General features: G+C 43.2%; 1 protein-coding gene across 2 annotated transcripts; it reads left to right on the top strand.

Annotated features, from left to right (window-relative positions):
- The first annotated feature begins 555 nt into the window (after window positions 1-555).
- Window positions 556-26,268, top strand: LOC128760379 (sodium-coupled neutral amino acid transporter 3-like). 2 transcript variants are annotated; one of them, XM_053867770.1, is made up of 17 exons: window positions 556-836; window positions 8,903-9,119; window positions 9,470-9,484; window positions 9,601-9,685; window positions 9,767-9,882; window positions 14,342-14,415; window positions 14,495-14,587; window positions 14,778-14,859; window positions 18,463-18,545; window positions 19,077-19,135; window positions 19,368-19,514; window positions 20,937-21,016; window positions 21,218-21,318; window positions 21,640-21,764; window positions 21,951-22,095; window positions 22,485-22,588; window positions 23,684-26,268. In XM_053867770.1, the coding sequence occupies exons 2-17, from the start codon at window positions 8,989-8,991 to the stop codon at window positions 23,786-23,788; spliced, it is 1,545 nt and encodes a 514-aa protein (XP_053723745.1). In that variant the 5' UTR covers window positions 556-836; window positions 8,903-8,988; the 3' UTR covers window positions 23,789-26,268. The 2 variants fall into 2 exon arrangements, with proteins under 2 accessions (XP_053723745.1, XP_053723746.1); XM_053867771.1 differs by lacking the exon at window positions 9,470-9,484 and having other exon boundaries at window positions 557-836.
- Window positions 26,269-27,096: the final 828 nt, after the last annotated feature.

The raw sequence follows: 27,096 nt of genomic DNA, 5'->3' as shown, positions 1-27,096 counted from the left end.
TGCGGCTCAGCGTTGAAGTATTTCCCATGCGTACCCAGAAATGTTTTGCAGTTCTTTCACCAATGATGCAAAAACGTATTCCATTCTTCAGTACAACAATCTGGATTGTTCATATCAATAAACCAAAGACATATGTTCTGTCAAGGGCCGCGTTTGCTCCATAATAGGCTGGGTGAATGATTGTATAAATGACCAGTGACTGAGGTTGTCTCCCATCACTCACCCCTCATGGACTCTACAGTGACAGGCGCTTCCAGGGCGAACACCAGCAGGAACAGGCGACAGACCGGTGACATGAGATCGCCTCCGCCAGTGACCCAGAAATGAAGCGCACATACAGACGTAAGCAAAGTGGCGCTGAGTAGCTGTCTACGTTTACGACCTCGCGCTTTTAATCCAAACGCTTAGTGTCATCGTCGATGCGGGGCTCATAAACGGTCGCGTGCGTGTGTGGCGCGTCCTCGCGCTCATTCACTCTCACTCGTCTGGCGTCCGCGCACGCACGCGCGCCTCGTCGAAGCGGCGGCATCGACCTCGTGACCGCTCGATGACGACAATACCTCATCCGGCGCCATCCATCCACAGGCGACTGACGCGGCGTCAGGTGGCGGTGCTCCGCGGCGTCCCCCCGCGCGTGAAACACACGACGCGCATTTGATTGGAGTGGCTTTCCGTGCGAGAGGCGGAACCTTGGCGCGCGTTTCACGTCCCACTTTGGAGAAGATTTCCAGAAGAACTGAGTGGGAAACACATGAGAGACGGAGGAGGACGCGGGACGGACGCAGCAGAGCCGTGTGGAGCTATTTGGAGTTGGCGGAGGACCGGACCCATCTCCGGTGAGACACCGTATCGTGAATGTGAACGAGCCACAGCAGGACGAGGCTCTTTGTTCATGCGGGCACCATCAACACACGCGCACCTGCCGCTGACTCTTCCAATGTCATTGCCCGCGCCGCCGTGCTCGCACCGAGAACTCGGTCACCAGATAATATCATCTGCGCTTGAGCCGAGGTTACATTTCTATTTTTAACCGCGCTAGCTTTTATTTCCCCGGGCCACATGCACCCGTCACCGACAGTGGCATCAGCTGGAGCGACGTGTTTCGTCTGCTGCTGTAGGGACGTTTTGGATGGTGCGATGCTGATGTTGGAAAATGACCACATTTGTCCGACTGTCACTGTTACTAAAGAAGATGCATTTAAGCCTCATGGCAATTCGTAAGGCAAGTTCTTCATTCTTGAGGGCCTTTTATCAACATTTATCAATAAATAAAAGTTGACCTGCCACGTGACATAAAGTCAACAATTTTCCTCAGAATTAATTTCAGTAATTTCAGGACAACATCACTGACACTCATCCAATTTGTTCATGGACAGTGGGTGGTATTTAATACTCAGTTGAAGAGATCTTCAAAGATAACAATAATAGTTAATGCATAAGCAGCCAGGCGTATGTGTTGTGCAACAATAATACGATATAATGCTGGTATGATACTGGTACTGAGATTTTGTTTTACATTTTGCTACAGTTGACATTTGGCTTGAGTTTTTCCCCAACAGTTGCATGTGCCAGCCTAAGTCTTAAGATTTGACTGAAAATTTTCTGACTGAAAAAGAAAAAAAATCATATATTGTCACAAATATATGATCAATGTTTACATGTTGTAAACATTCTGGTGACTAGAGCTCAACTTTTCAAGCTCGCAGTTGGAATTGGAGATAACCAAGAGCTGTAGTGCAAAAGCAAAACATGTGTTTATTAAATCTGTTCCCATTCACTCCTCAATGACTAGAAATGGCTGTGATGGCTGTCTTTGCGTGTGTGTAGAGCAGCTTTAGTTTTTGGCACCGGTGGCAGGCAACCAGTCGTTTGATCAGTGAGATCACTTCTGAAGGGCATGAGGCAGGTGCAGGTGACCGCTGGACCTGACAGATGAGCGTGCACGTCTGGTCCGCTGCCCCTTCTGCCGTTATGAATGCGCTACTCCTCTCTATTGCTTTTCATCCGTCACTTTTCCAGATCAGCCTGCATTTGGACATTTAGTCGCTGCTGTTATGTTTGTGGAATTTTGATATTTTTTGACTTGCTTCATCCAGTGATAAAGATGTGTGTAGATGATCTGTGGCTTTCAGTGTGGCTCTACACCTGCTCCCCGGCTCCTTAGTTTGATCAAAGTCCTGCATTCATGTGAACTATTTTCTTATCCTGTTTCAGTTTTGGGTTTAGCCTTGTGGGAATGAAAAGAAAACATGGAGGGATTGTTCAGCCATAAGAGTTCATTGTTTCCCACTGAGAATGGAAAGAAACTCCCCACTGTGACATTGTCAAGTGTATTAAACCAGAAGATCGTGATGAAGATTTTTGGTCTCCATGTGGTCAAACTGGTTTAATCCTTTGCATATCACCCCCCTTGAACTTGTGCTGCCAGTGTTTTTCAACGAATGAAACAGCGTGAGTGATTTGTGTGTTGAATAAGTGAATCAGGTGCCCAGTGCTTCATGATTTGGAGTGTCTCTCATCACAGTGTTTGCTGACCAAACAAAGCATCACATCAACTCTTGTATTGTTAGTTACACTCTCAGTTTCACCGTCGATAGTTACAACGTAACTGGTTGCATGAGCCTCTGGATTAGAGTGACCTTGTTCAGGGTGGGAGAATAGCTATATAGCCCTGTCATCCGCCTGTCATTATTCCTCAGTCTTCTGAAGCTTGGGCTGCATTCGTCCCTCATTATCCAGTGTTGGGCCATTCATTAGGCCCTTGTCTGAGCGGCTTAGAGCCGCAGCCCGCTTACTGCACTCCGAGATTTGGAGTTCCACGCTCTTGTGGCATGTGACAGAGTCAGCAGTGTAACATCCACTACGGTGGTCGCTCGCTGTGAGAGTTGTACTTCCAGCTGGCTGCGTTCATTCCTCCACATGATGCACTTCCTTTCTCATTCGACCATTGCATGTGATAAGAAGGAAAAAAGTGAGAGAGTGGAGCCTTGTTTTGGGCCTCATTACCGGGGCAGATTGAAGATTATGCAACAGCTAGCAGATTGCATCCTATTCTTCAATCAATAATATAATAGCGAACATTTCTCTTCCAAGGGGTCACATCGATATGTTTTGTCCTCCATCATGACCTAAGCTAGTTTTATAAGTCATGCGAGTGCTATCCCAATAGTTTGGTGGCTCCCTGGTTTAGAGATCTGAGTTTACCCTTAACTTTAACACATGACTCACTGTGACTCGCAAACAGTGTTTCAAGTCTCTGCTATTCTGCAAACCTGCTGTAGGTTCAGGTTTATTGAAAAGAAATGTGATTATAAACTTGTTTCCGTGAGCATTTCCTCAAGAAAAGAAAAAAATACGATTGTAACTTCAAGTTATTACAAAATTAACCCTTCAATATGACTTTGTTGGCAGTGTAATTGGAGGAGTTACACTTACAGAAAAGTTACAATAAGTTAAAGTTTTCTTTATTGAGCCGGAAAATTTGCCTTGAATGTTGACTACAATCAAATGGAATGTACTGTAAGTCAGTGTTTATTGTGAATGCATGTTGTCAGAGTCAGCTTTGAGATGGTTTTCAGCCATTTTGGATGAGAAATGACAAGCTGTGGCCCCTTTCTGTACTGACTCACGGTATAGTTTGAGAAGCTTTGAACCTGATTTACGTCAAACTGAGTCATGTCTATTGAAGTCAAGATTAGAGACTTAACTTCACCACGACTTTTTATCTCATGCGCAACTTATATTGAGCAATTTTACCACATTTTTGGACGCTTCTGGATCCTGGTAATAATTGCCACCATTCACTTTCATCTATCACAAGACTGCTGACTGTACCTTGACTCCGATGTTGTCGCTGTCGCGGCTGCCAGATTTTGGAGTGTCCACACTTTCGAGCCAGAGTGACAGGAAGAGTCGTGTCATGCTATAAATAAATCACATTTTCTCTGACTCACAAAGCTCCAGCTCACACACACTGGTGAGTCACACACTCCTTTTAAAAGAAGCTGGACGCATCAGTGCTTTTGAGGATTTAGCCCCAATTTGCTGTTGTGACATGCTTTTGAAGAAACTATCATTTGTGATGACTGGCAAACTTGCTCAGAGATATGAATGTGTCGTTTGTCATCAGGATGTATTTTCTGTGCTGTAACGTATTTCAAGACTGAAAACATAAAATACAAATAAAAAGATTTTAAAAATCAGTTGCATTATTACGTATTTACCATAGTATTGGTATGTTTTACCATAATTTTATTATTCAATCCAAGATTTAGATGCTGTTTGTGTGCTTGATTTTGTTTTCCTCCATTAATAGTAGATAAGATGAATAAAATGGTTTACAATGTGGCTGTGGATTTGAGCGTAAAAAGCCAGCGGATAAACCCTTCTGTCGGGAGCTAATCTGGTCTTCTTCCTGTTTTCTAATGGCAGGGGGGTGTAGTGAGTGGAAGAGATGATGATGTGAAAGCGCCATACACTGAGTGTATGTGAGCCAGCCGACACATTCACTGACATGGTAGCAACACACAGCTTTGTATAATAGTAGGTCTACTGACTGCTGGGAGTCTATTTTTAACCCCGCAGCAAGGATGTATGGAGAGACTGAAGGCGTTTCATCCTGACCGTATTTCAGTATTTCCATAAGAACACGTGTTGTGTAGATGTTCCTTCTACACTGAATTATATTCTGACAGTCTTGTATGTGAGGATCAAAATCACGTCAGACCAGCAAGTTGCCATGGAGACGAAACAGCTGATATCCAAACCTGACCCTCTGTATGAATGGGAGTCGTTGCTCTACGGTGTGCCTTGATTTGCTGTCAGTTTAACCATCAACTACTTGTGTGTGAGAAAGAAAAAAACAGGAGGAGAAGAATCAAACACCAGAGTGAAGCCGAAGCTTCTGATAACGAGAAGATGAGACTTTCATCAAGTGGGCTTAGTTGAGTGTGGTCATGTGAGAGTGTCATCTAGTGCCGAGGGAAGTGATAAGTGAGATTACACACACGCACACGCACACGCACGCACGAAGGCTCATGCTCCTTTATTTGAGAATAGCACCAGGCACAGAAGAATATATGAAGTGTTAGTGGGAATAGAGATGAGAGGAAGTGCTGGCAGGATGACGTCTGTCAGCAGAACCACTGGCGTCAGAGGGAACAAGCTGAGTCGCAGATACTCACGGTGTCTTGAATGATGTCCTGAACACGTTCAATCTTGGCTTCTGCCTTTGAAACATTCATTTAGTCCCTCTGAAGTTGTGATCATCTTTTATCAACTTTGTTTATGTGTTATTATCGGTGAGTCTGAGAGGCGTGTGCCATCTAGGTACTTCACAATTTTATGGTTCAATGATGAACTTTTTACTTATTTTGTGGTTGCTCTTTATTTATTTATTTTTTAAAAAAAGGCATGTTTATTTGTTAGTACAGCTGAACTGTTGAAACCAAGGCAATTCATATCAATCATTATTTATTGAGGGCCAATACCCCCCCAGGACCCATGAAACCAACAGGAATAAGGAACACTATCATTCTCTTCAAAGGTACACATATTTTCGTTTATTTAGTGGCAAACATGTGGCTACAGTCATCACTACAGTCTTTACTGTCTCTGTTGTCATCAGGATTGTAACCTCCCACGAGATGTTCAGTTTTCCCCATGATTTTCTTTTCAGTTTTTCAAATAGTTTCATCATTAAAGAGGAGGAGCTGGTCAACTTCTTCCTTCCAGAGCTGCGTGGAAGTGTTTTGTTGGGTCATTCAGTAGCGTGTTGCTTGCTTGTCAGCAGAAGCAACCAGCGGATTCCTCTTCTTGGTATCCAGGGTGAGAATGCAAGAGGTGCTGCCCTGCAGTATTTCACTCTTGCTTTACACATTTTGTCTGTGCCGTGTCCATTTTCTAATCCATAAAATCTGCATGCATCCACTTGTTTGCGTTCAGCTGCTGCCATCTTTGCCTCCATTTTCAGATGTTGTTTGTTCCGAAAGCAAAGGTTGTGTTCCTGCCATTTAGTTACTACAAAAATAATAGTTTCTGAACTTCTTCCTTCTATGTCGACCTACACCACATGAGTTAGTCCGCAACGCAGACAATCAATACAAAGTTCATCACAGAGCATCCGCAAAATGATGCGTGTCTGGTCCCACAGTTGGCCTTGAAGGTCTGCAGTTGGCTGATTTTTGATGTACTGGCAGGTTTTAATAACCTCACGTGGGTGTATGGTGGCATAACAAGCCTTATTGTTCAAAGAAAGTCCATATACCGGATCAGATCATTATGCATTGTTCAAGACAAACTCCCCATCTCCACTAGATCTGGAGACAATGTGAGTAGCGAACTGTTCTGCGCAGCCATTTGTCCATTCTGAGAGGCTCCAGCTGGGCCACTGCCACTGTCAGCAACTCTTCCACAACTGTGCATGAAGAGGGGATACTGGCCTTTGCTCAGTCCAAGGTGGCGTCATTTTAATTGGAGCCCAGTGAAATACCTTTTCAGCCTCTCGAGTGGACTGACGAACTGCAGCCAAGGGGACCCAGGCAGTATAATGATGCCTGGCACAATAGTGCTCCTGTTCTCCAACTGGTTCCCAGGATACCGCACGACATGCACTATTGTGCAATGTGCTTTGCTGCCCAGCCACGTTGCCTGGGCTTCACCCAGAGACACAGAGAATCCTTGCTGGGCTGCAGGGTTCAAGGAAGGATGGTTAGTGATCCAGGTCTACCGATCTTCTGAGGTGAAGTCAAGAAATAAGGCACCTCGTGGTGCATCTGCTGGGCTGTGACACGATGGCACAGAGCTCAGCGTCATAGAAGGCAGTGGAGTGCATCAAGTCCCAGGGACAAATTTGAGTGGCTGCCAGGAATGGTTGCACAGAAAGCCCTAAGCATTGTTTCCACCCTGAGCCCCTTTCAATAAAAAGGAAAAGTGACAAGCAAGAAAGTAGCGAGACAAAGAGAGCAAGAACTGGTTTGTAGCTGGTCCTAGCTGGTTCTTCTCTTCACATGTCAGTGTTGGGGGTTCACTCGTTTGTCAGGGTGTGACCCCCAGCCGGCTCTCCATCACAGCCACCCTTGTTTATGCTGCAGGGTATAGATGGTCATTCACAGCTCGCCAGATACGGGCTGCAGTCGACTGCGTCCAGGAGATACAAGTCACAAGGCCTTCTCTTTTTGGGCCTCACAGCCCAGCGGGCCAGCTAAGACACCAAAGCACCAAGGAAGGAGCGTATTGACGTCAATCCTTGTGTGGCCGAATTCAATAACAGATTGGCTTCCTGTTTCTCTACGTCTCTCTGTTAATGTGACAACTAAGCCCGAAGTTTGCAAAACCTCCACATATGGCCGCTTCCTTGCTGCTTTGATGGATTGGACAATTGGCTCAACTCCTCTCAGTGGGGTCAATAGTCCCAATTGTGTCTTGTTGCCCATAGCGTCATCTGCGTGAATCAGATGTTTGACAAATCCAAGTATGTAGGTCTGAACAATATGGCCTCAAAATAATATCTCTGATTTGTTTTTATTTCATACTCTTGTCACTGACTTCAGGACCAAATGTATTTTTTTTTTTGTAAAACAAAACAAAAACACATACAGACTAAATAGAAATAAACTTGAATTTATTGAGGTGGGAATGTAAACACATTTATTTCCTATCTCAGTCATTCAGCACATTAACGACTGCCAAACATTTTAAACACCTTTGGTTATTTAAGCTGCAAAACTAGTTAATCTTTGAGATCTACTCTTGTGAAGTGACATGAAACCATGTGATCATCGCAAAGATATTTCTTTGTCATGGAAAAGTCCAACAGCAGCAGAAGCAGGTGCAAGTCATGTTCATCCAATTGACTAAAGAAAAAAAGAATATACTTGATGCAAACAAATTCTGGATAAGATACATATGGTAAAACCATGTCTAAATATCATAAAATATAAATCATACCTTTTATTTAAACTCCAAAGAAGATATCAATAATTTGGAAATGAAACTATCGCTATAAAATGTTCTAATTACTTTTCAAAACTGCTTCAGCAGTTGCTTTCATGAACAGTTTTTACTGTTGGCGTGGTGGCATCACTTTCTCTTTCCAAGAACCTCTCCATAGTTGGTCACTATCACAGATTTGCAGCTGTCAAGTCAGTTCACTGACTCACTACTGCCACCATACGTGGCTCAGGGATTCAAACTGAGGCTCTCGAAGGTGTAAAACAAAAAAACTTTTTGTGGCCCTCAAGGAGGCGCTTGCGGCTCAAGCATGGGCCCCGGCCCTATGGTTAAGAATCACTGTTCTAGATCATCAGGTGTTATGATGTAAACACCTGCAATTTTTCACATTTCAAGCATATAAAACTTCTATACCTCCTTGCTCTTTCTGCAGTCCAGCGTACAGTGACACAAGGAGCGTTTAGTTTATTCACCACACTTAAGCTTGCAGCCAAATGATCGTTTGTTTTGGGAACATCTCCAACACGCAGCACTCGCTGCTGTTGTGAGTCAGAACGCTGCGGGCAAGAAGAGGGCATGACCTCGTGCCCCTGTAGTGCAACCTTGGACCTGCACTCAGGAAACTGTGACAGACGGCAATGAGACAGTAAAAATCCACAGTGAGCTGTACTGCTGAGCTTTCACATGAAGCCAACATTATACGTTAGCGTTTTTCTATTATTTGATTCCAAATGGTATTATATACACACATCAATTCTGAGTCACATATTTGTATTTTAGCCTTCAGGATCAGCTTCATTGCCAAGTGTGTTTAACATGCAGGGAATTTGTTTCCTATAGAGACTTTCAATAGGAAATAGGAGAATATATATTTACAGAGAAAAACAGAAGAATATCCTGGTTATCGCTACTTATTAAAAACACTAATTGCCTTAATGTTCTCATCCCGTAGATCCCTACAGGAGCATTCAACAAGCTTCAAAGGCCTGGCATTTTCATTGAGCGCATCCTTACGCTCAGGCGGAGAAGAACAGAAGAATGAGTGAGGACACGCCAGCAGAGACTTTGGAAAGTGCCCCTGCTGAGGGCAATGCCATCCCTAATGGGAAAGGACACGATGCAGGAGAAGAGATCACAGCGTCGGCCAAAACAGCAGATGACGCTGAAAAGTGAGTCATCAGCTACATTTTTTGGTTGAGATGAATTTTACTCCTGTTTTTGTTCGTGCAGTTTAAGGCAGTCAATCAGCCCATTCCAAGAGGCTTTTTCCGTATTCATATTCGAGCCATGAACACTGTATACATAGACGGAATACTCCCATATGTCTGTGACTGCTATGTTACCTGTGATGTTACTGTTGGTAGACATTTAATGCTGCCAGATGTAGTGCAAAACTCATTACATTTGATCTTTTGCTGCAGTTTGGCAGTGGGCTGTCTAATTACATCATGCAGACCTTATGATAATTTCATTGTTTTTCTACTTTGTGCTCACTGTGGATGGTGAATGTGTCCAATAGTGCCCAGGATTCAAGGTATTTTTAATTGTGCTCCCTGTTCAAAAGTGTCTCCCTGTGTCGAGCGAATACCAATCTTGGGTCAACACTTGTTTTTCCTCTGTGTCCTCATGTATTCCTCTCCTCCATTGAAGTCCCAACAGAATGGCCAATAATGATGGCGGTTTAACTGAAGGTCAGGAGTTTCTGGAGGATAAGAAAACGACAACATTCACAGATGTAAGCATGAGGCTTGTGACAATGTGTAATTCATCAATAGAATGCATGGCACTTCACTTTATTGCTTCTGTTCTTTCACAGTTTGAAGGAAAAACCTCGTTTGGGATGTCAGTGTTCAACCTGGGAAACGCCATCATGGGCAGCGGAATTCTGGGACTCGCATATGCAATGGCCAACACTGGCGTGCTGCTCTTTTTGTAAGTTGAATTTCAATTTCTCTGTAAATTTGTGACATAGCTCATGTCTCCCGTGTATCTCCCGCACATCCGTTTACTCGTGAGAACAACCAAGAACCAAGAAATGTATTCCTGACAGAGGAGTCTGATACATAAGCAGAATTCTGGGTCAGCAACTACATCTCACTTAGCCTTAACAGTAGTCCAGTAGAGCGACAAAAAACTATCTGAGGAGAACAAAAGTTTCTCCACGTGGGCGCCGTCCTCGTCTGATTGGTCCTCAGCTGTTGACGCCGCGGCTCCCACGTAACCATGGCAACGACCACCAGGCACGCTCCCCTCCTCCGGACCCAGGCCGCTCTTATCTGGTCCAGCTCCTTCCAGCCCTGGAGAAGATGGCACTGTCCAGCCTCCTGCGTCTGACCTTGCACCCTGTAATGAGTTACAGTGTCTGCTCAGGCCTCCCGTGTGCTTGACTCCCGCCGTTGTGCTGCACCTGTAACTTCTCACTTTCTCACGCACACTCAACCACACTCTCTTCACTCAGCATTCCTCCACCTGTAAATAACTTCTTTATTAGCAGCACAAGCAATTCCAACAATATTAATATTGTAGAATAAATGCACAATTCCCTTTGACCGCTGACAATGTCTATGAGAAGTTGCTCATCATTGCGTTATAATCCTGTGTTTGCGTGAGTGCACCTACTGCTACGACTCACGGATGAACTGTTTTCTGAAAAGGCAATCAATATAAGGGGTTTGTGCTCACAGATGCAGAAAATAACCAGCTTGTGGCAGCATTAGCGCCATGCCATCGAAGGTGGCCGTGGATGCTCTCTGTAAATAACATCATCAACATACAGAGGTTCTGAAAAAATAGAATTTCACTTTGGTCATGTGCTGCTCCTGAAGCCTTTCCACATCTCCTCCTTACCTTTAGTGAGTGATAGAACTGACCATGACGTTGATAGGTGAGTGACATGCAGCGCCAACAAATGTGATCCTAAAAACAGTCTATAGAATAGATTTATTGTGTGCTGAGGATTCAGCGTCACAGTGCTGTCAGCCATTCAATTCTCCAGTCCTGTCCTGTTCAGGCACAGACCTACTGGCTACCACAACACTTCCCCTCTGCCGGACCTCCATGCTCCTCCCTGCCAGTCCTCTGCTGCCGGTCCAGTCTCCTCCATCCCACAGCAAGCATGGCCTCCATCCTGGCGTCCTTCCCCTGGTCTCCTCCTGCCCTCTCTCTAGCACACTTCCATGTGGGTGCATTGGAAAGATGGCGGAGATGAGCTGTGGCTAGGTGCACGCTAAAGCTTCTGGGTGGCTGGGAATGACTGAAGACAGCTCTAGTGCTAAAGCAAGGGGTGGAACTTGATTAAAAATGAAGCTGATTTATGATAAATATTATGATATGTTACTTGTAATTCATCTCAGTTAATATCCTTCCTCATGGATGCTTTGGTTATGACATCACATTGCAGAATGTACACAGAAACTTTATATAATTATTTGCATTGATTCACTGCTTTTGTCTGTAATAAATGAACCAAATTATTAAAGCCCCACACACAGTTAAAACAGAAAGAAAGTAGAGACACAAGTTGTAACTTGCGGCTCGTCTTGGCTTTTTCTGACTTTTTAAGGTTCTAAACATAAAAGCCAGGTCTATAATATAAATCAGGCAACTATATTTAAAGGTCCCAAGGCCACTGAAAATGTATTCAAACGTCAAATTGAAAATACTATTATTGTGTGATTTGCACTTTGGACAAATGAAAGACTAATGCAAAATTATTGCAATGTTTTAGTAAATTACTCACAGTGGATTAATAAAAACCCCGGTTTTCATCTATTTTTAGAACGTTAATCCACATTTATCGCTCTGGTAAACACCGATTTTTCATTGTGCAGTTGCAACAACAACAACAAAATGCGTCACTTGAACGATACATTGCGTGCTGCGAGGTGTTTGAGACGAAAATCAGCTGATGTAATGTTGGACAGGCATCGGTGGGATGAGGCGGCGTTGTTTGCTGAGATGTAGCATCCACTTGTCCCTTTTCATGACGCCTCTGCCTTGTTAATCTGAGTGCTGCAAATGATCTCTCACTGACAAGTGACGTCCCTTTATGTCTGTCCTTTAATTCATCTGCAGCACAATGCATTCAAATATCATTTAAATGGCGTCATACAATTGTGCATACTGTATTTATTATAGGTTTGTTCAACTCCCACGTTCCGGCCTCATCGAGCACTTTCTCGACCAGGTTTTCTGCTGATCTTCTGCTTCTCCCTTGCGCTTTACGATGTCACAATGACCTTCTGAACCAAGGCCATTGCTCTAAAAAGGTTTTTTCCCCCATTACATGCATTTTTAATAGTGTGGTTATTATCCGATATTTGCAAAATTCCTGAGGACATAATGATTCAGGGACTGGAACGGCTCTTTTGGAGCAGTCATGTCTACAGGATTTTCCTTTGTATCCCCGAAAGCTTCTTAATTTGAGCCGAGTTGTGTGACTGCAATTTTTAAAGCTGCCCTCTGAACCACCTGAAGCTGTGTCACTTAAACCTGCTGTCAGTGACACCGAGCCAGGCAAGGGTTGAAATGAATTCTCCAGTGTGATGTGATCATTCACACCGCTGGGACTTAACACTTGAACATTTACGACGCAGGCCGCTAATATCAATGAGTCTTGCTGCTGAGGTTTAAATGCTGGATGTTGATCAAAGGGATGTTTGTGGTCCACATTTCTCTCCAGGCTGTGGATTTGTACGAGCCATGCCCCTGTGAACTCGTGCTCCTAATAGAAACAAAGGAGCGACATAAAAGGGCTCAGTGGCAGCCCCACAAAACCAGGACAACAGAAACAAACAAACTCCGTGAGAAGCTAAAGACGTCGTTTTGCTGCTCTATTTCCAGTTTTGTGCAGAGAAAACATCCTTAGGAAACAGTAACTTTCTTTTAGAAGAGCTTAGTTTTAATAGTTGTTAGAAAAGGTATGTAACCTAATCAGAAAATATAATATAATTTACCTGCATTTATAATACATTTTGGTCACTTTAAAACGAAGCATACATCGTGTCGCCATTTTAAGTTCAAACCTTAATCTAAACATTAATAATAAATCAATACTATAGTGTGATCGTGTGATGAATGCATTCAAACTCTGAACAGTTGGAACAGTAAAATCATATTGCACAAAAGCTATTTTCTCCAGCACGTAATTTGATTGAAAGAACCTTGCTACAGTGATCATACGGATTCCTGAAATAAGCTGGATAGGGCACGTTTATATTCATCAAATAGTGTGGAAGGCCATTGATTCACGATGGAGCAGTTGAGGAACACGTCTGATCCAGCTCATTCTGAAAATGCTGTCTTTTGCTTCTGGCTCAATGTCTCATGTCAGACAGTGTAGATTGGCTGAGGAAGCGACGGCTCAGCTGACTGGATCTTGGAATGCAGTGGGCTGGAAGGCTGTGTGCAGATCGACACTGGCCCAAGTGTGTCAGTCTGTCTGGCTGTCAGCCGTTCTTTCTGTCCACTGCCACTCCACTGACTAAACCCTCCAACTCAAGTCAGGACCTGCATTCTTCCACAATGCCCTGGGTCAAAAAGGGAACAAGAACTGAAGTGTTAACCAGCCAAGAGTTGTAACAAACGGTTGAATGATATGTTTCGAAGCCAAACAGAGAAGGAGGGAGGGAAAGGCAAATGAGTGGGAAATGTGGCATCCACAAACAGAATAAATTACAGTATACAGTATTAATGGCTATTAGTGTAGCTATGTTTACATCCACCTGGAAAAGTTATGTGATCGTTGGTGTTTGGTGTCGACCAGGAAAAATGAAAATCAGCAGAATGTTGAGGAAACAACTGGTATCGGTGTATCCCCACTTGCGTCCATCTGTTGTGGTATTCATTGTGATGTTACACTCTTACTCTATGAAGAGTGTAGCACATTGTTTTGCACCTTTGCCACAGTGCAACACAAATACATCTCAGCAACATCAACATCATGGCAGCATCATCTGGAGTGATCTCACTGATTCACTGCAGCAGTGCAGAAGAAGATTCTTTTGAAGACATGATCATTGAAAGAAGAATCACTTGAGGATGAAAGTGTATATCTGGAGAATGGGGTGGTGAACGGCGGAGGACTTTCCTCCACTTATCAGTCCAGCTCATCAGCAGAGAGAGAGAGGTCTTTTGAAAGAGTCCATCTGGTGCAGTGTTTGTGTATACCCAGAGTGTCAGGGGCTAACCGGGCAGCCTGGTTACTCAGCTGGAGGAATAATCAAAGCTAAAGATGACACTGAGACCTTTATCTTTCCCTGCACCCAGGAAATGCATTTCTCTTCCCCAGCTGCATAAATAGCTGCTCAGCTGAACTCCAGTGTTCAGATGCTGAAGAGGTGTTGCTGCGCTTTTGAACTCGTCAGCAATAATGGCCATCTTTCTGTTTCAGGACGCTTCTCACCGTGGTGGCCGGCCTCTCATCATATTCTATCCATCTACTACTGAAGTCATCTGGTATTGTAGGTAGGCGTGTTGCGCTTGTTTTAGGAAACAGTGATGACTGAACAGGTTTAGCTGCCTACATGTGCCATTTGTGGTTCAGGTATTCGTGCGTACGAGCAGCTTGGCTACAGAGCTTTTGGGACCCCTGGGAAGATGGCGGCAGGTATCGCCATCACGCTGCAGAACATTGGAGGTGAGATCACATTCACCCTCTCACACAAAATGCCTTCGGAAGTGAAATGATCAAGATAGGGCCGGATCGTTGAATGGCATTACACAACATTTGCAACAACTTTTGAGTCCATTTGACAATATCTGCCCCAATTTTAACGTGTCCATGTCTCTATTTTTACGTGACTTACTGCTTTCTCTTTGTGTCGCAGCCATGTCCAGTTACCTGTACATAGTCAAGTACGAGTTTCCTCTGGTCATCCAGGCCTTTCTTCGAGTGGACAAACCCGCTGGGTGAGTAAAACCAGAATGATTCAGTAACACACGGAACCCATCTCAGATTGATGTGTGGCCCGTAGATGCGCAGTTGTGTTGTGAGCATTGAGGGCGAACAAGGTATTTTAAACCGCTTGGATTACTGCGTACCTGTGTTAAAACCTGATTTATGTTATGATGCACATGACTAAATGGGTTTGAATTCATCATGTATGCAGGGTGATTTATTTTCGTACATGTATCTCAGATACTCATTCTTTCTGTCATGATGGAAGTCGTATTTCTCAAACATATTTTCTATTTTACAATTCTTATATTTGGTAGCAGCGCTATTATTAGTACATATACTCATAATATTAGGACATATACTAATAATTGTGCTGTCTGTGGAGTCTTGTAACATTACTTTAGAAAGACCAATAAGCATCAACTTCTGTAGTTACATATGGTTAAATATATTGTTTGATTGAAAACCTCCATAAGCACTGAGCAAATCCCATAAGGATATTTAAATGATTGCTTTAATAAGATGGTCAAATAAGCTAAAGACGCACCCTTTGCCTCCGGACATGAGACTAATGTTTATCTTGCAACTCATCATCAGAGAATCAATTTGATCCCAAATGTATATTTGCTAACGTTTGAGGTGGAGAATATCTGTTTCTGTAATGAAGGAGTGAGACGTGGGCAGCGCTTCAGTTCATCCTCTTGTGTGAGAGATCCTCAGCTCTAACACAGTCCTGTCAGGCCGTGCCTGCCTGATATATTCTCAACATCTGGCGCGAGAACAGCTGTGATAGTGACCCCAGAGCAGGAGAGCAGCACTGCCACAGAGAGACTCTCCTATCTAAGCACAGCAAGACTCCCCGACTGCAAACGTAAACCGTAGGATATCACTGTCACGTGCAGGTGGCCACGAAGGACAAAACTGCTCCGAGCGTCACCATACCTCTGTGACTCTTACTCTACTTTGAGAAGACTAGGGGATTAATGCGTGACTTCCAAGCATCAACCACATCAACATCCAATAGCCATGAAGTACGCAGGCCTAAAAAGCACAGCAAGGAAGCCGCAACTGCCAAATGTTTACTGTACTGGAACTGTCAAGCTGTGACAATAAGTTTGCTTGTTTCCTGACTGGAGCTTGCTTTGATCCCTGGATTATAGGCCTCATGTCTGAGTTCCCTCAGAGATTGATAGGTGGACTTTACAATGATGTGCATTTGGTCACGTTGGTCCGATTGGGGAATGCAGTAACTATTAATAAAGTAATTACTGTCAATTATCAGTAACTATGATGTAGGTTAGGGTGAACTTTTGATGAACAATCTGGTTAAAATGTAGTCAAGCATAACAAGACACCTATAAGTACTTTATAATGATCAATTACGAGCTAATAAGTACTTCATTTATGGTAACATGTTCCCTATTTAAGAGTGTGACCATGGATTTTCGGAGGTAAGAATTTATTTTGTGTTATTTATCCACTTCATTGGACAATAAATAAGTGACTTCTTTTAAAAGACCAAAGAAATCTCCAATCTCTCAGTGCATGTTACATATTTCTTAGGGGTGGGACGTGTTAAAAACATCTGATGAATTGATATGATTTTAATCTTTGGAGCCAGAGTGAACAAATTGAAGTTGAATCTCACATACGACCTTGAATATCAGGGTGTATGTGATCCTGTGGTGAGTAGGGCTACATAACTTTTATATATTGATTTTTTTTTTCTCTCAGTATCAATATTTGAACCGTGAGTATCAGTACATGAGGTCATTGAGATCTACAGCACCGTTATGCAGGAACACCAATTCCAGTTCCAGCCACCGATTTGGCTTTAGAGCTCTTCCTGCAAGTTAAATGACAAAAGCACGATCAGCAAATTTTTGATGGCGATTATGGGACTTGCCTCCCACAATATTCAAGTAGGTTGTGTCTGGTGGCAAATGTGACCAGAATATAGCTGCTTCAGACAGCTTTTCCTTCCGCGCTCTGTTTTCAAGGCTTTACTCAGTAATCATCTGTGATAACAGATTATCCTTGGGGATTTCATGCTCTGTGTCCAGATTATTTGAACGCACCGAGGGTCATTCAAGTATCAAATATTGTCTTTTTTAATCTCACTTCACGACCCCGAGTCATTACTATTTCACGGGCATTTTTTTTAAGTCCTATCACTTCATGCAACCTTCTTTAAATGAAGTCATGAGTCGTCAGTTTAGCCTCGGAAGTGTGAGGCTTCTTCTCTTCTGCGTTCAGTCGCAGTGTCCATCGCTCAGCTACACCGAGTATTCTGCTTTTAGATTATTAAAATCCCTGCATGTATTTTGTCTTTCGTGCCAAACATTATCCTGCATCCAAACTGGAGCCTCTCTCCCCAGTGACTCACGTTATATATTTGATTTGCACTGAAATAAAGCAAGGTGAGTGACTGAATCACTCACCTTGCGCTTCTGAGTTGAGCTGACATACCAAAGCCAAGACACAGCTTATGTGTTGTGTTGCAGCGACTCTCAGCTCTAGTCTTGCTGCATCCTCAGCAACCTATCTCTTGAGGTGATAATGCTTCTTAACACGCATTCCCCTTTTCTCCCACACTATTGGTGTTAAGTGCATGTTTAAATGCAAGACGAACAGATTCTTATCTGTGTAACACTTCATCACGGCTTGTAATGCATTATTTAAACCAATCAATAAATTGCGTTCATCATTTTGTGTCCGTGTTGAATGTTGTTTTCTTCTTTGTTGTTTCTTATGCGCCCTGTTACAGGCATCCGTGATGGTGCGATACTTGTCTTGTGTTACCCACTAACACGCCGGTGCTCCGGGCCAGATGGCGTGAGAGCATCACGACAAAAGAGAATATGGCAGGCTGTATTCCAGTGTGGCTGCACGTGTATGTGTGCGTCACGTCATGTGGCGTGTGAAGATGTGTTTGGGAATGTGTCGATCTGTGTGGCTGAAATGTTCCACACAGCCATGCGCAGACGCGTTTGAATTCTGCGTTGACGTAAGCTGTAGCCTGCACATGCATGCTTTTTGTGTCTTTTGGACCATTAGATGCTGCAACTCTGCAGGGCCTCGCACCTGAGAGATGACAAGGAATTAATCACCCCCGACTGGGTCAAGCTAAAAATAGCTTTTTTACTTTGTCCCTGGACGTGGTTGTGCCTCAGACTTGACACAAGTGACCTTCTGTTTCAGCGGAATGGAGGCTTTACCAACTGTACAGCTCATATACCCGATCAGCACACCTTACAATGTTCACCGTGGAGAGCAATATAACCAAAAAAATTGAAATAGTTCCACCCAGCGTGACATTTTTACAGCACAGTTTCTTTAACCTGGTCTAATGTCAGAGATCCAGAAAGAGGGGGAAGCTGGATTTAAGTGCCAACAAACTTGACAACTTCATTCTTCGGATGTGGTGCTGTTCTAGGTTGCCCCAGGACCCTGACACAAGCGAGGAAACATCAATATTACAACTATTACAAAGCTTTTATACTTGACTACACTGCTGTATTTAATATGAATGAAGACCCAACTTGGATTGCATAGTGACTGTTTTGCTGCCACACTAACACGTGTCCATCTATTGTCCTCTTGCCTCTTCACAGTGAATGGTATCTGAATGGAAACTACCTGGTGATCATCGTATCTGTTGGTGTCATTTTGCCACTGGCGCTCATGAAACAACTTGGTGAGCTACAGAGATACTAACCTCACTTGTGTTTGAGTGATTTATCGATTTACTGTCCCCGAACGCAGCTTGTCATTCCTTAATATAGTGATTCCTCCAGTGGTGTAAATATGCAGTAGCAGAATCCAAGGTTTGTGTTTTGAACGTGCAACTAGGTTGGTCAGTATCTGAATATACAGAAGCAGACATAGACACTTTGAATACCTAACTGTCTGTCCTTGATCGATTTGTGTTGTGGCTATTTTGGAGCCACACATGCAAAGGTCGCAGGGTCTATAGCGATAAGTGTCACACAATATGTTTTAATTGCGGGGCTTGGACGAGTGACGGAAGCAGGCAGATGGCAGAAAGTGAAAGGCAACACTTGTAGGAAGGAAGTGACCCTCTGACCGACATCTGCTACTGAGAGGGAGTGAGCCAGTGGAAGCAGCGATGAGCCTCATCTCAGGAAACATTGTGAACAAATGCAGTATACAGTATGCTGTTTCTGAGGAGCAGTGGCATGACAAGACTGCACTTGTGTGTTTTCAGGCTACCTTGGATACACCAGTGGCTTCTCCCTCAGCTGCATGGTCTTCTTCCTCATTGCGGTAAATTCAGTGACATGCAATACAGTATTCAACGTTAAACCACAGATGTTTTACTCTGAAGGGGAGCCGTGGTGATGCGGTGACTGACTGTGTTGATTGTCACTGTATCTCTGACCTAGTTTCGCTGTGTGAGCTTCAATCCAGGCGACGGTTTCTCTCTCACATACACTGTACACAAATGCAAGTGAACTTCCTCGGCTGAATATTTCGGTAACCTCTCCTCTCTGTTTAGGTGATCTACAAGAAGTTTAACATTCCATGTCCATTTGTGGACTTTGCCATGAATGGCACTGCCAGCGTGCTGAATGTCAGCGCCACAGATACCGGAGGGGAGGACAATCCCGCTTGCATTCCCAAAATGGCTAACCTCAACTCACAAGTAGGTTCATGCATGGCACACAGTCTGAGACTGCAAGACCACAAGCCCCCCCCCCCCCCCCCACCTCGAGCGGTGGCAGCTCCCCACTTGCGTCACACTCATCATCAGCATGCTGCCAGTGACGGCACAGGATCCGAGCATGAAAAATCACACTTGGTTTGAAGCACTGCCCTACACTTGAAGAGAGAGCCGTGAGAGGATCAAGCTGTTGATCAGCAACAATGAGCGCTTTGAGGCGTTTGAGATGAGATGAGAGCAAATCTCTGCTTCTTAAATCCACAAACAGAAGAGAATGCGTTAGTCGAGTAAGTAAGTATTAGAGTGCGCGTTAAGAACATCGAGTATTACTGTTTCTCATAAGCTTGAAAATCACGTTGGAGAGCCTTGGTTTTTACTGGCTGCCCAAAGTTTGGGACCATTGCCTTGTTGCCTGGGTCTGTTTTGTGAGACTTGTCGACACACTGGACCTTCAAAAGTGTGGACTATGTTTAATAGTCTTCACAGTGAGAAAGGCTGGACTGCATCATGGCTGAAGACCAGCATAACTGAACACAAGCCAAATTTAAGTTACAGTCCGTCTATGACATCACCCCTCCTCGATATCTAATCTAAACATAGTCTAACTATACTGTCCAATACCCATATAGTAGTTTTCATTTTTCATACCTGCTTCAAACAGTCTTCAAAATCAGAATAGAATTTATTGCCATGGTCAGTGCGGGTTCCACCAACTAGGAAAGTGCTTTGAAATAAAGTGCTGTTAATAAAATAAAATAAAATAAAATAAAATAAAATACAATAAAATAAAAGAGCCTTAGAGAGAGAACACAGCCCTGAGGAGACCCGATGTTGAGGGTCCGAGTGTCGGAGACAGTCGTCCCCAGCCGCACACGCTGACTCCGGCTGGTCAGGAAGTCTGTCATCCATCTGCAGAGGGAGTCAGGCATGTCCAGCTGGCCAAGCTTGTCTTCAAGCAGAGCTTAAAGATAAGATGAATAACAGATCTAGCACAAGTATAATCATTCTTGATCTCACCTAAGTAGAACTGACGTGATGGACTTTTGTAATTGGTACTCGCAGTCACAGTGTTCCCCACCTCATCAGGAATGGACTGAGACACGAGACGTTCGGTATTCTCAGGGCGTTAATCCCTGCTGACTTGTGCTTCTGATTTAAAGTCCTCCGTAGAAAACCTGAACCTCCCCGACATTAGCCAGGCTGTTAAACACATTGCTGCTGCCTAGCAGCTTACAAGCAAGGCATTCTTATGAATCCAAAGCTCGAGCAAATGAATCAGAGGCACACAAGAGGCTCTCTGTCATGTGTCTCGGGGACTAATGGGCAATTAAGTGTGAGGCTGGTGGTGACACGTCCCGGGTAGCATTGCTGTATCTATGGTGATATGTTGGGGTTCATTTTCAGACGGCCTACACCATTCCCATCCTGGCCTTCGCCTTTGTGTGCCACCCCGAGGTCCTGCCCATCTACACAGAGCTGCGCAAGTATGTTTGGGTTTGGCTGGTCATGACCAAGTCACGTGCACTGCTTTAACGTAGCACTGCTGGCATGCTTTGGAGTATTTCACCTCAGCATGTTTCCCCCTGAGGTGAATGGTGGGGAGCAACAATGCAGTGATGTCATGTGAATTTGGGTGTCTGCTCAGGTGTGTGGCACAAGGCTCATCGAATGTCTTCTGATTTCAGTCCCAGCAAGAAAAAGATGCAGCACGTTTCCAACATCTCCATCGCAGTCATGTACATCATGTACTTTCTGGCTGCTCTTTTTGGATACCTTACTTTCTACGGTGAGGCCCAGTTTGAATGTGTCTGAAACCTTTCTTCTCCCCCTTAATACGGATGTTTACTATTTCAGAAAATACCTTTGACCTTCTTAGACCAAATGTAGATCAAATGTAGTATTTATTATTTACACTTGTCTCCCTCTAGCGGTAGCAAATTGACATGTATTTGATATATATATATATCTAGGTAACATATTTGTCCCACAGTCTTAGTAAGTTGACAAACCTACCACTGTTTTGTCTCATCTTTTGAACGGCCAAATCTTTGCTTACACATGTTCGATGTACACCATTTCTTCTCCTGCTTCCTGTCTCTGTCTCCAGGGGAAGTGGAAGCTGAGCTGCTTCACACCTACAGTCGCATTGACCCATATGACACACTGATTTTGTGTGTGCGTGTAGCTGTCCTAACTGCTGTCACTCTCACTGTGCCCATTGTTCTCTTTCCTGTAAGTAAAACGTGACTGCTCCTCTCATCTCCAGTACAAGGAAGAAAACGCTAAGAAGAAAAGCTACATTTTAAATAGCATATGCTGTTGAATATAGAGGGTTGATTTGACTCTGTAGCACTTTTGGACGCAGAATGATTTGATTTTAGCCTGAATCCTTTCCTGTATGAATCCGTGTTTGGGCAGGTGCGGAGGGCAATCCAGCAGATGATGTTCCCCAATAAAACCTTCAACTGGCCACGCCACGTCGCCATCGCCATGGTCCTCCTCACGTTAATCAACATGCTGGTCATCTTTGCTCCCAATATTCTTGGCATCTTTGGGATCATTGGTATGTGGACAGAACCATTTGTGTTTTAAGAGTGGCGTCATAGTGGGTCATCAGTAGCCAGGTCTGGAAACTGTCTACGGCCAGTGGGGTGACAGGCGGTTTGAGCACTTTCAGACGCATGGCCCTCACAGAGAGCATCTGAACAGAAGTGCGTGTGCATGCCCTCCCCAACACCAGCAGGGAGAGAGAGCAGCATGCTCCGTCCCCTGGACAAAGCTCTGGACATACGGTCAGACAGGAAGGGTTCTTCCATGGATGATGGATGCAGTTTCATTTTCACATTTAGAGGATAAACTCATAAGTGAACAGAGCTGTTGTAGTGGCGTTATGGTGTTTAATTCTGTGTTAATTTGTGACCAAGACTTTGAGCAGTTTGGTGTCATTTTCAGGTGCTACATCGGCCCCCTGCCTTATCTTCATCTTCCCTGCCATCTTCTATATTCGTATTGTTCCCAAAGAAGAGGAGCCGATGCGCTCAGTTCCTAAAATCCTGGTAAGTAGTGTGTAAATTCCAAGTTGCCTGCTGGGACACTAGCATGTTGTGTGATAAGTGCCTGCAAGGTTACTTAGAAGACAGGCTTCTCAGCGGTCCTTTAGCAGCGCAGAGGATTTCACTCGATGCTGAGAGTCTTCTGCCGGTTTTATCGCCATTTATTAAAGTGCGACTTGAAACGACAGCACTCCTTCAGTCAAGGAGGACTCTGCCTTTTAAGATAGACCGTTAAGGAGGACCGTGAAAGATGTTCAACATGCAACTGCTTTTGTCTTCTCCCCCCCACCGTCACTGGGCGAAAATCCTGGGGAGAATCCTTCAGAAAGACACATTCAGGGGAATAAAATTATTTCACTTGACAGTCTGTTTCTGTCCTCAGTGTCAGAATCTTCTGCTTCGACTCTCTCTGCGTGTCTTGAATCTGCACCAGTATTGTATGAAATGAATGCTCACATCTGCCTGAAAAAGCTACAGTACGCTGGAGAACATCCAGAGCGTCAGAACCTTGGCCCTGCCCCACATTGTGGGCGGCTGGTTCCGCTGATCACTGTCATGGAATAACATGATACTGATACAAAACTAGTTGACACTGCCAGCAGCTCTGAGCTTCAGTGCATGACTTGCAAGAGTGCAGGAGTATTGTAGGAGTACGTCAGAATCACAGTACTTTCAACTATTAAATATACACATTTTCAGTGTGTGCAAACTAAGCGACTATAAATGATGGAATTCCACATCATGGATTTACTAAAATATAATTAAAACTATAATCTTGCAATGCAAACCAGCTACCAACACGCCATAGTCAAATGTTCATCTAAGATCAGGTGCAACCATGAGCGCATGTGCTCCCCAGTAAACATCACTTCCAGGTGCCAAATCAGGCTGGGGTGCCAGATTGAGCAGTGACAGACCGTCTCGCTTTCATCTCTGCTCGAGTCATGACTTCCATGCTATGGCAGGGACTGAGGTGTGGTAGAGACATCAGTAGTGTTATACTATAGCCCTGATATTTTACTACTATTTGTGTTTTGCATGTACAATTTGAAAATCTCCGTTTTTGTCTTACGTGTCTGTATCTCTCGATCTCCTCAGGCCGCGTGCTTTGCTGGGATTGGCTTTCTGTTCATGATCATGAGCTTGAGCTTTATCATCATCGACTGGACCTCAGGCTCCAGCAAAGCCAGCAGTGGTCACTAGACAACAACCCTCTTCAGTTTCAGGTTTTCTGTTCTTGATATGACCTGTGTCGTATTGTTACTGCTGTGTTACGTTTGAAAGATGCCCGTTCAAAAACCTCAGCTGCACACATTTGTGTATCGCATCGCTCAGCCTCGGCACAAACCATGCCAGTATCACATTTCATAGTACTGTTCATCTGGCGCAACGTGACGGACAAATCCAGGCCAGTGAGGCTGTGCGTCTTTGATAAGTCGCCAGATTCATACATATCCTCAACTCTCAGTTTTCAACAGAATGGACAGCATATGAATTGGCATGAAAAAAAAAACAAAAGCCGGATTAACATCACTGCACATTGTCACTATATTGTCTTTAATGGGACGGGAATGGGTTCTCGAACAAGAGCAAGCATTGAGGCAGCAGCCAGGGCGAGCGGCCACTCATGATAATGGTTTGTTTTACAAAGAGGGAGAGAGTTTAAAAGGACTTTTATGATGCGGTGGTGTGAAGAAAAGGGGCAGATTAGAGGCCTTGCTGGGTGCAAGTGGCCAGTAAACCACCAGTCCAGTGCTGCTTTTTAGAAGAGCCCCTCTTAGGCAGCCCATTTTGCCAACAAGCAGATGTTTTGTCTGTTAAATGCTACTCAGGTGAGGATTAAATGATATCAAAGATGGCATTTTAAGCTAAGGCCTCGCACACGTGGATATTGGGACACTTTCTGTGCATTTCTGTTCCACTTGGAAAAGCATAACCTAGAGCACAATAGAGTCAGAAGCTGCTGCCTCCACCTCCGTGTTTTACAGTGCGAACGTAGCGTGTCAACCTGAATCCACGGCGGTGGTATCGTAGGGAGGTGCTTCAGATCGACGCAGAATAATGTCAGTGTCCAAAACCATGAATGCTCACTTGTCCTACTAGTGTGGCCCTGTGAAGGAAGGATGAACCGACATGACATGTCGGCTGCTGAGAGGACGCGTCTGTCCACTTGTAAATGCTGCGTAGAATGGTGACTAAAATACATATGCCGTAGCAGACTTATGAAGAACTATTTGTCTATATGTAGTCAACTGCACATCATGTGAAATGAATACATTCGATTATTTTCTGTCTGCATGAAGTATAGAGTAAACGCTGTTTTAGTGACCTCATGAATTGGACGATACAGGTCAGGCTTTCCTCCTTAGTGTTACTCATTTATGAGCAGGGATTAGTTGTGGCTATGGCTTAAGTCAAAGTAATTAAAACAGGGTCATCTCATGAACCTTAACTAGACAGGTGTATGTCTGTAAACATTTCTGCCTTCGAAAGCACCATCTGCTGTTTCAAAAACGGTCAGACCTAGAAGTACAGTTAGCAATAGCACTTTCTGTGATAAGCACAACTTCCTGTGGCCGCGATGACACTAAAAACCGACGCAGAAAACAATGAGGAATTAACAGATTTAACTGATGTGACTTAAAGTCATAATGCTTTTATAAAAGTTTTATATATAAATATATATATATATTAATCCAGTTATTGAAATGACAGAAGTGTATTCAAGGTAAACTATATGGATGTTGTTGCAAACATTACTTGAAATAACATGAAAGTTGTTGTTCTTGTGAGTCGCTGCGATCATTTGTTGGTTTGAAAACGACTAATAAATCACATGCACAGTTGGAGATTCATCAACGTAAGAAAACAACTCTATTTTGATTTTACTACCTATGTGTGTTACGTGTGTCCTATTGATGGAGTTGCTGTTTCTAAATCAAATCAAAGTGTCTGACTTTTGTATTCATATACTTTATAGTTTTTGTCATCTGTGGTATCGTCGGGCCATTTCGCAGTTGGCTTCATGTTTATGTCACAAGTCCTCAATGTCATTTAATGAGGAGCATTTCACAACGGACATCTTCACGTTAGTCTTTTGTTGTGTAGCTACTGGGTTACCTTTGTGTATCTGTATGCAGGTGGAGTCAGTTAAGTCTACCACTGGTGTGTAACCGAGTGTTTGATGTACAAAAACAAAAAAGAAAAAATACAGGTTTTGTATTTTCCTGTCTTCCTGTTTGACCTCAATCATACATGTATGACAACATCTTTGCCTTTGGAAAAACGTTGCATAGATATATGGAGATGAAGTCTTGCAATTGATAAGCAGCAAAACATAATAATGTAAGAGGATAAGAGATTGTGTCCTACTTTGTGTGATTTATTGCAATCTGTGTGATTGATTGGTAACAAATCATAGATATTGTTGATGTTGGCCAGCATTTTTTAAATAGTGTATATAAGTGTATATCCTTTATATTCTATATGCATATCTAGTTTGTATAAAGTAAAAAAAAAACAAGTATAGTTTTAGTCCAACGAAAGAAATGTAATAATTTTCAAAGTGCTTTTAAACCCTGTCCTTCGATTCATGTCTATTTTCATGTATCTCTATATATTTTAATATGTTGCTGGCAGATATTGTACTGGGAACAATGTGGCAATAAAGAAAAATACTACAACTGAAGTATCATTTTTGTGCCAAAGTGTGTGGTTATCATGTCTATGGAAGTGTTTTTAATGCAGGACTTTTTTTTTTTTTTTTTTTTTTTTAAAGTTGCAGATCTTCGATATTACAGAAGGTGGCGACAGAAACGCAAGGAAGGAAACGTTTGCAACACTGTGATGAAAATGTTTGTCTTCTTTTTGTCGGCTGTGAACTTATCATTATAATCATCGTAACTATATATATATTACACTATATTACGGTATATTTAGCGGGAGAGGTTACTAATACAAATTGGCTAAATACTAAACATTTCCTGTGATGGAATTAAGATACGACAATACAAGATTATTGTTTATTAAATAAAGGATATATATATATATATATATATATATATATATATATATATATATATATATATATATATATATATATATATATATATATATATATATATATATATATATATATATACACATATATATGTGTGTGTGTGTGTGAAATGTTTTAAATATTTCACTATAGACGCATTCTTGTCATACTGACAGCCTTGTTGATAAATAACACAAACAATGGCAGTTTTTTTTTCTTACAAGACAAAGTTTTGTTATGACTCCTTCTTGGTAATTCCTGTCCCAAATTGCAAAAAGAAAAACTCAACAAATGGGTCTGAGGAGTTAAATACTGGCAGTCGTTTTCTTCCTTCGTTCCTAACTAACTTCGTAAACTAAGATTTGGGCTCAATATTAGTCGATTCATACTAGCATTAAGTCAACAAAGCGTTTCTTGCCGTTTAAGCTTGAGAACTTCACATCCCATGAGGCTGTGCGCCGGGGCGGTATTT

This window comes from Synchiropus splendidus, chromosome 6 (genome assembly GCF_027744825.2).
Source record: "Synchiropus splendidus isolate RoL2022-P1 chromosome 6, RoL_Sspl_1.0, whole genome shotgun sequence".
In the NCBI taxonomy this organism is placed as follows: domain Eukaryota; kingdom Metazoa; phylum Chordata; class Actinopteri; order Syngnathiformes; family Callionymidae; genus Synchiropus; species Synchiropus splendidus.
Note: the sequence above shows the minus strand (reverse complement) of the source record. Positions and strands in the feature narration are given on the sequence as shown.

Bases quoted from the DNA above. Each gene is read 5' to 3' on its own strand.
- LOC128760379 (XM_053867770.1), top strand. From the start codon at position 8,989: ATGAGTGAGGACACGCCAGCAGAGACTTTGGAAAGTGCCCCTGCTGAG. The intron at 9,686-9,766 runs GTAAGCATGAGG...GTTCTTTCACAG, and splicing joins AAACGACAACATTCACAGAT to TTTGAAGGAAAAACCTCGTT. The intron at 21,017-21,217 runs GTATGTTTGGGT...TTCTGATTTCAG, and splicing joins ATCTACACAGAGCTGCGCAA to TCCCAGCAAGAAAAAGATGC.